The 14,934-nt window shown below is 39.0% G+C and overlaps 1 protein-coding gene across 3 annotated transcripts in view; it reads right to left on the bottom strand.

Moving 5' to 3' along the window:
• Rasef (RAS and EF-hand domain containing) overlaps positions 1-14,934 on the bottom strand; it is a 270,973-nt gene that overhangs the window by 32,449 nt on the left and 223,590 nt on the right. For 2 of the 3 annotated variants that reach the window (XM_048331781.1, XM_048331771.1), the window contains 3 exons: positions 10,041-10,187; positions 6,533-6,623; positions 583-678 (listed from right to left, as the gene is read on the bottom strand). In XM_048331781.1, coding sequence (XP_048187738.1) covers positions 583-678; positions 6,533-6,623; positions 10,041-10,187 — 334 coding nt within the window. The remainder of the gene's footprint in view (positions 1-582; positions 679-6,532; positions 6,624-10,040; positions 10,188-14,934) is intronic. The other variant, XM_048331789.1, reaches the window with a different exon arrangement.

The raw sequence follows: 14,934 nt of genomic DNA, 5'->3' as shown, positions 1-14,934 counted from the left end.
GATCCACTAAACAAAGGGGATCTAAGGACATTTAGTTAGTAAAGACTAAGGAAAGCAAACTGTGATTTGATAAGTGATTGTTGAATCCATAAGCAATAATTACTACAATTGTGAGCAAAGACAGCAACCAATGAAGAAACTCAGAGGCTCTTAAAAGAAAAAGTTTTAGCCAGGCACCAGTGGCTCATGCCTGTAATCCTAGCTGCTCAGCCTCCTGGCTGAGATCTGAGGATTACAGTTCAAAGTCAGCCCAAGCAGAAAAGTCTGTGACACTCTTCTCTGCCATTAAACATCCAGCAAATAGATAGACATGGAGGTGTGGCTCAAGTGGTAAAACCTCAGGCTTTAGTGAGAAAGTCAAGTGAGAGTGAGAGGCCTTGAGTTCAAGTTCCAATACTGGAGTGCACACACACACACACACACACACACACACACACACACACACACACACGGTTTCCAAAAAGATCAGTTTAACTCTGAAATGCCCACTTCAATATAATTCCAAATGGTTTTGGTTATCCATAGCTTAGACACATGGAGATGCTGAGGCTTTTCCTAGAAGCCTGGTTGGCACACCCATACCTTTTTCAGCTTTTTAATGGTCACTTGCAAGTCTCCTACTTCTGTTTCATACTGACGTCTGAGATCACTGAGGGCTTCCTCAGCTTTGCGCTTTTCCTAAAAGAAAAGCAAGAAATGCTGATTTAAATAGGTTCTGCCTACTTAAAATAAACAGCCTTCAAAATCCCATAGGAGAAACTTTTCTTTATTGCATCCAACTGAGCTATCCACGATTCTTCTACCCAGGGAGAGGGAGGAGAGATGGCAGAGGGGATAACAGACAGCTTTAGGTGGGCAGCAGGTCTGGGATTGAAACCTACAAACACGAAGGAACTGCAGAATCCCACGACCCTAGACAAGTATCTCCTTGGAGTGAAACAAACATTATTATACCTTGAAACAGGGCTACTACATGCCAATTAATTAGTGAGTTAATTATGTCATAATTAATGAAAAGATATGGTGCAGCTATAAGCTCCATGTTAGGAGTCGTGGGTGTACCTGTTTTCCTATAGCATATGGGTCCTCTGAATTCAAATTGTTTGGCTATGACTTTCTATGGAGAGTCACAGAAATTCTGCCATATAGAGGCTGGCAGTTATAGGTCACCTAAAACGAGGCTTAAGAAATGTGTCACTGGGTGATTCAGTCCTTGAGCCAACTTTGTAGAGTTCATATACTAAGATAGCTACTAGATCACCAGGCAACAATGGGGGCACTGTAGTATACATGGTCCACTGTTGGCCAAGACACCATTGTGAAATACATGACTGTGTTTCTCACACTCAGTGTCCCTTTAAGTTGATCTGGATCACACAATGGCAAAAAGATATATCCCAGGAGGCTGCAGAGGCTGCCATTCAGAAGTTCCCATGGACTAAGCCATTTCTAAACTCATTTTTCCCCCTCTTAACAAGAGATATGTTGTTTTGTGGCCTTTGTCCACTACACACATAGTTTTATATTTGTAACTAGTAAAAGTCGGTGTGCTAATATTCATTAATAGCCACATGCTAAGAATAGTTCTAGGCAACATGACGTGGAGATAGAGGAACAATGCAAAAAGATGACCTTAGGCATTCTAAAGGAAGGTAGAATCAACATGCAGAGACTGATGGAGAGCTAGATACATAGATAATTTCAGAAAAATGACAGTGAAGAAAAAGAAACAGAGAAGAGGAAAGAAAACTAGTTTTAGATGGGGCAAAGACCCTACAGAGGTCACAATCCCACATCTGGGTATTCAAGTACCTCAACTATCCACTTATTGGCTGTCAAGTTAGGGCAACTTCCTAAATTTATATTCCCATTTTCTTACCAGATTATTGTGAGAATTAAGTAATTCAAGTAAATTAAATAACGCGAATCTATATAAATTAAATAACCCATAAAATTAAATAACCCATACAAATTAAGTAATTCAAGGAAACTAAATATCCCATAAAAATTAAACGATCCATATAAATTAAACAATCCAGGTGACATGCTTCACAGAAGAGCAACGTCTTTTTTCCAAATGATAACTTTTTTAAAAAGCAGCAATCTTAAATTCCTCCAGGTCTCTCAATGCAGTCATCTTGCCTATTTCACAGGCAGATGAAAACATAGGGGCCTCCCAATCAGCTGCGGATTCAAGCAGACCACCTGGCTCAAATCAACTTGAAGATACCTTGAGTCTCTTCACTGGGTCCACAGCCACAAGCTCTAACACAACAACATATGGCTTCAAAACATTTTACTTAGAGTTTACTAAGGAAAGCTTATTTCATTCCTAATCTGCAATGGTAGATGCTGGCAGGTCATGTGGGAGATTATTACAGGAGTATAGGTGAGAAATGGCAGCAGTTCCTTCCAATCAGATCTTTACAAACTTTCAGCAAACTGAAACGTAACTGTAACCCCTCTGTATATCACCTTTACAAAAAAAATTAAAGAAAACTACTACCTAACATTTCCTAATGTCAGTGAGAATATGATCAATAACATTTCACAAATGGAATTAAAAAGATATAATAATAATGTGTCATAAACTTTTGAGGTTTATCTCAAGACTATAAATTTAATACTCAAGGTGATCAGTGGAATTTCCTACATTAATCTCCTAAAAAGAAATGTATGGTCATTTCAATAGACACCACGCACAAAAACACTTGACAAAATCCAACATCTACTCCTAATTAAAACAATTGCCAAACCTGGCACCTGTGGTTTATGCCTATAATCCTAGCAACTCAGGAGGATGAGATCTGAGGATTGCCATTCAAAGCTAACCCCAGGCAGGAAAGTCTATGAGACTCTTATCTTCAATTAAATCTCTAATTAACCACCAGAAAACCACAAGTGGCACTGTGACTCAAAGTAGTAGAGTGCTAGACTTGAGAGGAAAAAGTGCCCTGAGTTCAAGCCCCATAACCAACAAAAAAAGAAAGCACTGCCATAACAATACATACCAGCAAACAGTAATAGTAACAGAAGGAAACTCTTCAACCTGATTAAAGTCATCTATGAACAATACACCACTAATACTACAATGAAGGTTGAAAGCCTGAACGCAGACAGGATGGTTATTTATCACTTCTAGCCAGTGCAAAAAGGCAAGAAGACAAAGTCACCATCCAGATTAGAAAGAATAAAACTGTCTTTATTCAAAAATTATATCATCAACAGTCTAGAAAACAAGAGCAACTGAGTTTAAGCAGTGTGACAATACTAAAAAATTTAAGATCAATACACACATATTCAATATATTTCTATATTGTCACTAAAAACAATCAGAATTTTTTTAGAAAACCATTTCAGTAGCAGCAAAATGTGACATACTTGGGAATAATCTGGAAAAAATGTAAGATCTGTGCACTGAATACCATAAAACATTGCTGGGAGAAAGTAGAGACATCATGAATGGAGAGATGACTCATGTTTACAGATCAGAATATTCAATATTCTCCCATTCTGACCTTCAAATGAGAAGGAGTATAAACAAATACTTAGCAGGCATTTTTAAAATTATAAGCTGATTTTTATGAAGTTAAAGAAACTAAAATAGTCAAACCAACTTTGAAAAGGAAAGCAAAACTGAAAATGGATACATGACTTCAGGGGCTATTATAAAATAATAGGCGCCAACACATTGAAATAACAACAAAGCAATATATACTGCAGAATGTAGAGTCCAGATAAAAACATCCAAAATTCAGAGAGCTGATTTTGGCCAAGAAATAAACATAGTTCAGTGGAAAATGAACAATGTTCCCAGTAAATAGTACTAAAACAAAACAAAACAAAACTGCATCACAAGCAGAGGAGAAAAAAAAATCAGTCCATATCTTGAACTATATAGAAAATGGAACTTGAGTGCAAATCTAAGGAAAAAGTTGAGTAAATTTCTGGGATTTTGTCTTAATAAAAGATTTTTAAATAAAATACCATAAACATGAACCATAAAGGAAAAAAATTTATTGTTTGAATTTCAACATTAAAATGTGCTACACTTCAAAAGATTGTTAGGAGAAGGAAAAGATTTATTTGGGTAAAATATATTTAGATCAAGTGCCTAAACCAAGATTTATATTTAGAATATATACAAATCCCTCAAAACTCAGTAAAACAACCTTATTTTTTAAATGAGCAAAATGACTTTAGCAGACATAAGACCAAAGAAGATATACCCACATATTCAATATAATTTTACACATCCATCAGGAAGATGGTTTATACCATTATGTCATTATTATGGCATTAGCTGGGAAATGGATGGACCCAAGGGGAAACAAAAACATGTTTAGTGAAGTAAGCCAGGCTCAGAGAGACTAAGGACACATGTTTAATCTCATATGTGAACAACAGATCTAAATTATAAAGGTATATGAAGACATATACAGGGTAATATATACAACATGTTAACTAATGTTTGGTATGAAGGGGAAGGCTTTAAGGGTGTGACTTCTTTAAACAACTTAACAGTGTAACAAAATAAATAGTAGGAATCTGAAGCCTATGTTCTGGGGGTGAAGACAAGTTCGAGGGAGGGCTAACAAATAGAGATGGGGAAGGGTGGGTGGATACAGTTATAACATTCAATATATACACATGAAAACAAAACCAGGTAACTTGAGGGGATTAGCAGGGTTGGGAGAGATGGGAGAGAATGATGGAAGAGGTGACATTGGTCAAGATGCCTTGAACTCACAAACTGACATGTTCAATTGAGACTGCTCTGTCCAATTACTTAAGGACAATTTAAAAAATAAATTATGTAGCAGATAGCAAGTCATAAAAAATAAATGCATATAGATTTTTAAAAAAGAAGATATACTCATGATATAGAAGCACATAAAAAGATCCTCAACACAGATTGACACAATATCTCAAATGCAATCACATATTTCCACAGATGTTGGAGCCATTCCACTCTAGGAATTCAATTACTAGAAATAAAATGTACACATGCCTACGTAAATTCTAGTACATGAAGATTCATAGCATCTTTGGGACTATTTGCAATAGGCCCAAACTCAACATAACTCAGTTGTCCTTCAACAGATGAATGCATGCACTAACTCTGGTATGTTCACCAGTGAAATATTACTTGGCTATGACATGAATGAATATCAATCCACAGATAAGTCTCAAAATAATTATGCTGAGTAGAAGCCAGACAAGAACAGATATATTGAAAAATTCCATTAATATATAACTCTAGAACACCAAACTAATGGATGACAAAAAAAAAAACAGAGTATCAGGTGACTGGTAAAGAAGAACAGAAAAAGGAAGAAGAAAGGTATAACATGAGACAGGAGAAAACATGTATGGCAGATGGCACATGACCTTGCTTGAGAAGATGGTTTCATGAAATACATGTATGTCCAAGTTCTATGTATGTTCAGTCTATTGTATGCCAGTTATACCTCCATAAAGCTGTTATTTAAAAAAAAAGACTAGCTCAAAAGAAGCCAGATATATTCCATGTATAATAAGAATGCAACATAATGAATGTTCTGTACATTAGGGTTCAAGGTCAAGAAGAGCTGATTGTGGCTAGAGATCTAAGGGAGGGCCTGGAGGGTGCAGTGGAAAGACTTAGGCAGCCATCACCAAGGTAAAGGAACCAGCTGAGGTACAAGCTGAGGTACCAGCTGAGGTATGAGCAGTGATGGCACTGGACCAGTGTGTGGGCTTAATGCCCTGGAGTTTGAGGGGGAGCCGCCATGACTCAAGTGAGGGAGAATCTTCAGTGAGTCAGGACATGTTATCCCAGAGCATTATAGAGGGAGGTGACATGAGTACTAGGTGCTAGGTGGCTAGCAATTAAATTTCCTCCCAGTGTCAAATCTGTTCAGCTGGCAGTGAGGACCCAGCCTGCTGTGCTGACCTTTCAGGGAATGCATACATGTGGCAACTGGCTGTACAAGTATGTAAAAACATAGCATTCTCCTTTCCTTTATTTTATTTCTGGGGATTTGTTTGTTTGTTTATAGCAGGGTCTTACTAGATAGTCCAGGCTGACCTCAAAGTTGAGATCTCCCTACCTTAGCCTCCTGATAACTGAAATTTCAAGGACAGATCACCACAGCTGGCTTCTTGAATTCTTTTAGTTTTCTCCCAGCCATCCTCTCTATGTCAGGCTGGCTGTACCACCTCCTCTTACTTACCGTCTCACATCCTCCCTTTGAGGTCTGTGGTCTTCCACTTTAAGCAGGCTTCTTTCCCTGTCACTGTTCACCACACATGTATCTTGCCTGCATGTGTCATTATTTGAAACTTGCAAACTTTATTTATTCACTGATTACAACATCTAGGCCTCTTTTCCCCATTCTCCAGAAAGAACACATGTAAGAAGCCCTTTTTGGGGAGCCTTACGAAGCCCAGGCTTGGTGTTCCCACAGCCTGATGCCAAGCGGAACACCAGGGTCCTGTCCTAAAAATTGATCTACAGTGACTTGTGTGAATGGCCAATCCAGAAACTCACATCCTTCCTGGTCTTGTGTTCTACTGCCTGAATCCTCTGATCCATTTCCTCTTCCAACTCACTCAGCTGCATGGCTGCCTTGTCTTGGGCTCTGAAATTCAAAAGAAGACCACCTTGTTATTAGATACATGGACACTTGAAGAGAAACTCAAGCCCATCTGCTTCAGATGAAGATCAATACACCACTGTGAATAATATGCCCTATTCCTTCCAAATAAGGAAGTAAGACTGGCAATTTGACCATGTGGATATAAAATGATAATAGAACTAGAAATAAAACAAGGCTGAGAATATGGCCTAGTGGTAAAGTGCTTGCCTAGTATACATGAAGCCCTGGGTTCGATTCCTCAGCACCACAAATATAGAAAAAGCCAGAAGTGGTGCTATGGCTCAAGTGGTAGAGTGTTAGCTAGCCTTGAGCAAAAAGAAGCCAGGGGCAGTGCTCTGGCCCCAATTTCAAGCCCCAGGACTGGCAAAAAAACAAAACAAAACAAAACAAATAAAACATTAAATGATAATAAACCAGGATAGCTAAAAATACCAAGTCATTGGAAGATTCTCAGTAATTCATCCTAAAAGTCCTTTTGCTGCCATGACTGAGTTACAAACTTGGGGGCATGGGGTGAAGCATTCCATGGTAAAAAAAAAAAAATGGTTAGACATCATCATTTCAAAATTTTATTCCATAAACCTCACAATATCATAAGCTAAAGTTAGAAGAAAGATAATGAGATTTCTGCACTCATTTCCAACCCTGTTTCATTAATCTTAATGCAAGGAATAAATCAGATCTTGGTGGAGACAGAATATCTAACTTGACAGAAAGAAATGGATAAACTTTCGTGTGAGAGATTCTAGGACTATTATATTTTACTAGTACTTGTGTAGTATGAAGATATCTGTCACTTTCTACTAGTTGAGGTTTGAAATAAAAATTTTACATGTATGTGTATATACATAATACTATATACTATATATGGGTTGATGGTCCTTGGCTAAGAATGTAAGGGACTGTTTTCAAATAGCCATTAAACACTTCAGCGAGAAACTTGATTGTGAAAAAAGTACCTTTAGAAGACTCCAAGCTGAAGATCAAGTCCCTACCTGGGATCTCTCCCCTGCCCCATAAGGGCATAGAACAAGGCAGAGAGATCACCAATTTTGTTCAACACATTCTGATAGGCTCACTATGCAATGAGAAAGCAGCCCAGTTGACAATGAGAATATGAATAATGCCATTAATTTATTCTGTCCCTAGCAGGGACATGTAACACACATCTCTGGATGGGTCTTCATATGCACCTGTGTGTGTGATTGTGAGTTTGTCTGTTTAACAGACATTCAGTGGACATCCTGAAGAATCAGTATCAGTGTGTGCCTGTCATATCTCAAAGGAGGTCAACTTCCAGCCTCTGGTCCACATCCAAAAATGCCCTACAGAAGTGGGAGTTTTGATAACACCCACTAGAAGGCAACCTTGAGGTAGAGAAGCAGAGTCTGAAACACTTTGAAACTGTCTTTATAAACCTCGGGTGTGTAGTTCAACTAATGCTTGACCCTATTATAAGAAAGGTCATCCTCGTTTAGCATCACAGTTCTAAGATATTTTTTTAACACTGTAATTCCCTTTAGCTTCTCCAGAGGCTCAAGCAGATAGTTCCAGCATTAAGTGGAAGAAAACAGTAAGGTGACAGGGAAGCTGAAGCTAAACAAGGCATGAAGGCAGGGCAGCAACCTATCAAAGGGGCTGTGTTTACAAGTTCTAGGCAGAAACCAGTGGGATCTGCTGGCAGATCACCTGGTAGCAGGAAGTACCTGTGGATCAAAGCACCCCAGAACTGTGGTAAATTAACTGTCCTCTTTTTCCCAAGGTATGTTAAAAGAGTGAGATCTTTCTAGGGAACAAAGATGATGATGTTTAGGCTGTAATACATATAAATTCTTTCTTTGCAATGTAAGGCTATTAATATCAAGATGCTCTCCTGTATAAGCCACTTTATGGCCTAGACAAATTCTCTATGTTATAGTGAGAGTTTAAACAGTATTTAAGTTTTCAGATTAGGGTGAAGGCCAGGGGAGTAGGTCTGCAGAGGGGAAAGCAGAATCGCTGGGCACCCACCATACAGCCGGTGTTTGTTTCCTTCCTTCCTTCCTTCCTTCCTTCCTTCCTTCCTTCCTTCCTTCCTTCCTTCCTTCCTTCCCCCTCTCCTTTTTTTCTTTTTGGTGACAGTCCTGGGTTTTGAACTCAGGGTCTGAACTCTTTCAGTTAAGGCTAGCACTCTACCACTTAAGTGAGCTACAACTCCATTTCTAGATTTTTAGTGGTTAATTGGCAATAAGAATCTCAGGGACTTTCTTGCCTGGGCTGACTTCAAACCACAATACTCAGACCTCAGCCTTCTGAGTAGCTAGGATAACATGCATAAGCCACCAGCGCTTAGCATGTTTTCTTTTTATTGCTATTGTTGTTATTATCTTTAAGTAATTGTACAGAGGGGTTTCAATTCAACTTGTCAGTTTGTGACTACAATGCATCCTGATCAATGTCACACCTTTCATCATTCTCTCCTATCTCTCCCAACCCCATTCATCTCCTCAACTTATCTGCTTCCATTTTCACACATATACCTTGAATATTATGACTCCATTCACCCACCCTCCCTCTCTCCATTTGTCTACCCAACTCCCATTGACCTCAGCTCTACAACACACACACCACAAGTTCCAGCTTCCTGGTATTCATTTTGTTAAGCTGTAAGGCAGTTGCTGAAGGGATTTACACCATTGAAATCCTCCCTGCATATACCATACTTTAGTTTGTTTGTAAACATATGCACATGACCCTTTTATTTACCTATAAATTTATAATTTAGATCTAACTTCCACATGACAGAAAAATGTGTCCTATATTTCTCTGAACCGAACTTACTTCACCCAACATTATGTATTTCCATTCTCATTTTGCAGATGCAAAAATGGCTCACAGAAAGTAAACAATCTTCCTGCAAGATCTCATACCCACAAAAAATTAGGCTAGTCTTCAGATGGGATCGTACATGCTCCAAGTGGCTAGATATATGATAAATCTCCAAATTGCTTTGTATGAAACTATTAGACCTGAAGAGCTGAAATAATAAGGCAACAATAACAGATTATTGTTAATCCAATGAATTACTTCCGGAGGCAACTTGCCCTTTGTTAGCTCAGTTTAGAGATTTTTAGATCCCTGAGGCTGGAGAAGTCCTCTTATAGCATAATGTGATATAGTTCAGTCCACTTGACACCCAGGTCAGAGAGTAAGTCAAAAAGCCTTGAGGTACCATTTAGAAAGGAGAGTTGGGTTGGGAGGGACAGGGGAGAATTGTGAAAGTGATTATGTCGATGACTATGCATGCTGATCAAGATAGGGGAAAGAGGAGGGGGGAGGAGGAGGAGGAGGAGGAGCAGGAGAAGGAGGAGAAGGAGGAGGAGGAGGAGGAGGAGGAGGAGGACAGGAGGAGCTCAGTACCTCTTCACTGCGATTGCCAGGTGTTCCATCTCTGTGCTCTGAAGCTTGATCTCACGGACAAAGTTCTTTATCACATGTTCATATGACTGGATTAGTCTTGGCTCCACGAGGTTAATGTTTAGATACAGAGTACTAACTTGTTCTTTTCTAGCAAAAAAAAATAAAAATTAAATCAATGAAAATAATATAACAGAAAATTTGCAGAACACGTCTGAGGAAGAGAAACAAAGCTGAAAAAAACAGGAAGCATAAAAATAGCAATGATCTAGAATAAAAGAAGATAACAGGTAGAGAGCCTGGAGCCTGTGCTTTTTTCCCTCCATATTAGAAGATAAGAAACCTGAAGAGGCAGTGGAAAAGAACAAAGTGTTGATGTGTGTGTGTGGTATGTGATGTGTGCCAGTACTAGGGTTTGAACTCAGGGTCTGGGTGCTGTCCCTTAGCTTTGTCATTCAAAGCTGGTGCTTGACCACATGAGCCACAATTCCACTAGTAGCTCTTTTGGGTGACTACCTAGAGATAAGAGTATAGTGGATTTTTCTTCCTAGATTGGCTTTAACCCAAGTTCCTCAGATATCAGCCTTCTGAGTAGCTAAGATTACAAGTGTGAGCCACTAATGCCTAGGTGAGAGGAAGGAACTTATAACATCAAAGGACACATTTTTTTTTTGAGAGGTAAGGATCATTGCCTTGGTTTGGTTTGGTTTGGGGTCTTTTGAAAGTATCTAGGTAAATAAATTTACAGAGAAGTTAGGTAACATTAGAACAATTATTTAATTCCATGTTTCCTCAATTAGTCTTTGAAATTCTCTGATTTTTCCAGACACCAACAATTTGATTCAAATCTGACACTAACCATTGAGATCTGGTACAGACCCTCACAAGCTAAGGGCTCAGGACCCCCAAGATGACCCACACTTCAGATGCTAGTCACCAGCCCTAGGTTGTCATCTTCATTTCAAACCAATGAGTTATAAATGAGATGTTCCCATGATCTCCTCCTTTGGCTTGATAATTCACTAGAATGGCTCACCAAACCTAGGAGAAGAACAGTTGACATACATGTAATGACTTATCATGAGGGACATAGCTCAGGACCAGCCAAATGGAGTAACTGCACAGAGAAGGTACTAGGGAAGGAACACATGGAGCTTCCATGCCCTCCATGTCCACACCCCCTGGCACTTACCAGCACCTCCATGCATTCGCCAGCTCAGACATTCTACAAACACATTGTTTAGAGGTTCAAATGGATATTGTGCTAATTAGTATGATAGGCTAACTTACTGACAAATGGAGATTAACTCAATCTTCAGGCCTTCTGTCCTCCTCAGAGACAGAGAGGGGGCTGCTGAAGATGCCAGTCTCTTAATCATGCCATGTATTCTTTTGGCAATAAGCTCACATATTAAAGCTATCAGAGGCCCGAGCCCCAGAGTCATCCCATTACCATCCCATTGCCACAAGATGATCCTAAGACATCAGATATAAAGGAGCTGGAGAGGCTGGTGGCACTCTGACCCCACAGCATGGGATCTGGGGTCCTGTGTGGGATGGAGCTGTGAGGAAGGAGCTCTTACAGGGTAGTGAATGAGCCTCCATGGCAGTTATGTCTTTTTGTGGAGTTAACCTTTCTATTCACTACCACATCCAAAACTTCTCCCAGCTGATGACATGCAAAATCACCTTCCTTGGCACTGTACATCAGAAACTGTGCCATCAACTTTCCTTTTCCTGATCCTAGGGGACAGCCAGACTTGGCCATTATTAACCCAAACAGTAGCTGTGCTGTGACAGCAACAGTATTTTAGATACACCAGAGAATTGAGAACTAGGCAATTCTTTAGGTCTGAAACGATAACTTAATCATAACATCAGTAGGAAAGAGCTGGGTCAATTTTCATCAGGTCTAATAATGTAAGTGGTAACTAATTATCAAAGAAAAGCTAGACGCTTTCACACACTGCCTTACTCAAAACTCATCTCCAATGTTTACGTAATTCTTAAGTTCCATGATCTATCACTATGGTTTAATATCTATTCCCTGAACCATGAAAAATGCCATCTGTCTCCTCCCTCTACTATGAAGAAGTTTCTGTTTTTCAGGGGTGTGTGTGTGTGTGTGTGTGTGTGTGTGTGTGTGTGTGTGTGTGTGTGTGTGCTCTGAAAGCTGGTGGAGCCGACTGCTATAGAAATCAGCACATCTGAGAGTTTCCCACAGCCTTCTAGTGGCCTCAAAATGACAGCCACAAAAGACCACAAAAAATTGCTAAGCACAAAATTTATACAAGCCTAATCTATCCACATTGCCTAGGCTTTTGCCCTTTTATTCCTTTCAAGGCATAGATACTATGAAGGCATAAGAAACACCATGAAAATGCAAGCCTAAGTAATTGAAAGGCTACACAAAAAGCCTTCTTCCAACTGACACAGATGACATAATTAGATATAGTAATATTTATGCTTGTCAGGTATAGTGACATATGATTCTGGTTCTGTTTAGTGAGTGCTCACCACAAATATTGAGCTAAGCAATTTGTGAACATCTTCTTTCTGAGTGTTCACAACACTCTTATTGACTCATTTTTCAGATCACACAGGGCTAAGTATCTTTTATAAGCTGAATCAGGTCTTTAGTCTCATCCTCCCTTCAAACACATAGGTTTAAGTTATAGCATCCAGGTCCCTTTCATTTGTAATCATTGGAATGTTCCTATAAATCTACAAGGAATCCCTATGGATAGTAAAAGACTAATAAATACACTTGGATATCATTAATTAAACACTACTCTAAATACTGTGAGAACAAAGGAGGATATTTTTAGGAGAGGATCACAAGGACTCAACAGCTATGTGCATGTGATCATATAAAATGATGCTTATTGAAATGAACTCCAAGAAATGGAATCAAGAGGATTTTTTAATTGTACTATTTGTGGTTCTTTTCCTCACCCTTCGGTTTAGTCTCAGTTTTCACTGTTTTTTATTTCTGTTCCCTTTGTCTTGTATATAAGTTTACCTGATTTGGAGAGGGGAAGGGGAAGTACAGAAACAGTGGGACAAAGGGTGAACCAATTCAGCAGATACTCACTACACACAATGCTGGAAATGAACTTCACAACTTAGAAGAGGAGTTTGGAAGGGAAAAACTGGGGAAAAATGAAGGAGGGGATGATGCTGTTCAAAAAGAAATGTACTTATTACCTACTAATATAACTGTAACCCCTCTGTACATCACCTTTACAATAAAAAATTTTAATATGTATATCATATATAAATAAGTTATAGTGTCCAACATCTCACTGTATTTGGAGATAGGGTCTTTGAAGGAGGAATGAAGCTAAAATCAGGTCATTATTTTGAGTTCTCACCCAATTTTACTAGTGATCTTATAAAAAGATACTTAGAAACACATATATACAAAGAAAGACCATGTAAAGACACAGGGAAAGATAGCCATCTACAAGCCAAAGAATGAAGCCTTAGAAGAAACCAACTCAGCTGGTACTCTATGACTTCTACCTTCTACAGCTGTGAGAAAATGCCTCTGTGCAATGGGTCTATGGTGATGATTACTGCAAATGTCAAGGTGGCCCATAGTGCCCAAGATCACAAAGTGGTTCCATGAAAGAACTGGCATTCAAACCTGAGTCAGAGACCAAAGAGTTCACCATCCCATTGCAATGCTTCCCAACTGTGCCAGTACAAATGGTATGCAAGAATCATCTAACACAGCTGGGGGCTGATGGTCATGTCTATAATCTGAACTATGCAGGAAGCTGAGATATGAGGGTCTCACTTTGAAGGTAGCCCAACCAAGCAAATACAAAAGACTCTTATCCCCAATTAACCAGTAACAAGCCAAAAGTTAAGGTGTGGCTCAAGTGGTAGAGTATCAGTCATGCATAACAAAGCCAAGTAAAAGTGTAAGGCCCAGAATTCAAGTCTCAGTACAAGCACACCATTTTTTTTAAATCAACAGAACGCTAAAACACTAACAAGCTTGAGGTACATATTAAATGTAAAGCTTTAGTTAAGCAAGGCCCCAGATGTATCCATGTGGCTATAAACTTCCTGGGTTTTCTTCTAAAATAACTTCCCAGTCTGTGTAGAGGTTAACTATGATTCAAAACAATTGCTCAAGTTAATATTATTAATAAGCCAACAAAGATAATTTCACTGTAGTGATTTAAGAGGCACAAAGCTACCATCATCTCTCATATCAGAGTTAAAGAAAAATACTGGTGGCATGAGTGATCCGTATTTATTAGAGAGCAGTAGAAAAATGCCTCTGCTCTGAAATGATTCCGTGTAATTTCAATGCACAACAGGATCATTAACTTCTCTGCCTTTGTTATTCCCTGACTGATGACCAGCATGATGTAAAGCCTAAAAAAAGCCTGCTTTGTAGTAGAAACTTAACTGCCTGGGATAGCCATTTAGAAATGGTCCCCTTGAATCCTGGTTTAATGGCTAACTGCAGAACAATGAAATATTCAAAAGTGGATGTCTCAGTGGAGACCCTGACTTCCCCTGAATTTCTGAAATGAGAACAAAACACAATAACATAAATTCTCTTGAGTCATTTTCTGCTTCTAGCATTACATAAAATTTCAGGAATAGCTCACAATGAAGTGTATAAATAATTACTAAAAATGTCTGCTACTAGTAGAAAATAAGTTACATGGTTAACTATTGTGCCAGAATTGCCTGGATAGTCATCTCTTCTGCTCCCTCTTTGGAAAGAACACAAGGAGATTTGATTTCCCAAACCACCTGGTGGATAGGAAGGTTGCAGTCATATGACAAGCTCCGCGGAACATCCTGGCAGAAGAAGCAGTATGTGACTACCACTTCCATGTGGATCCCAGAATCCTTTGCAAGATTCTTAAAT

Source organism: Perognathus longimembris, chromosome 1 (assembly GCF_023159225.1).
Source record: "Perognathus longimembris pacificus isolate PPM17 chromosome 1, ASM2315922v1, whole genome shotgun sequence".
NCBI lineage: Eukaryota > Metazoa > Chordata > Mammalia > Rodentia > Heteromyidae > Perognathus > Perognathus longimembris.
This window is presented reverse-complemented; position numbering and strand designations above follow the sequence as displayed.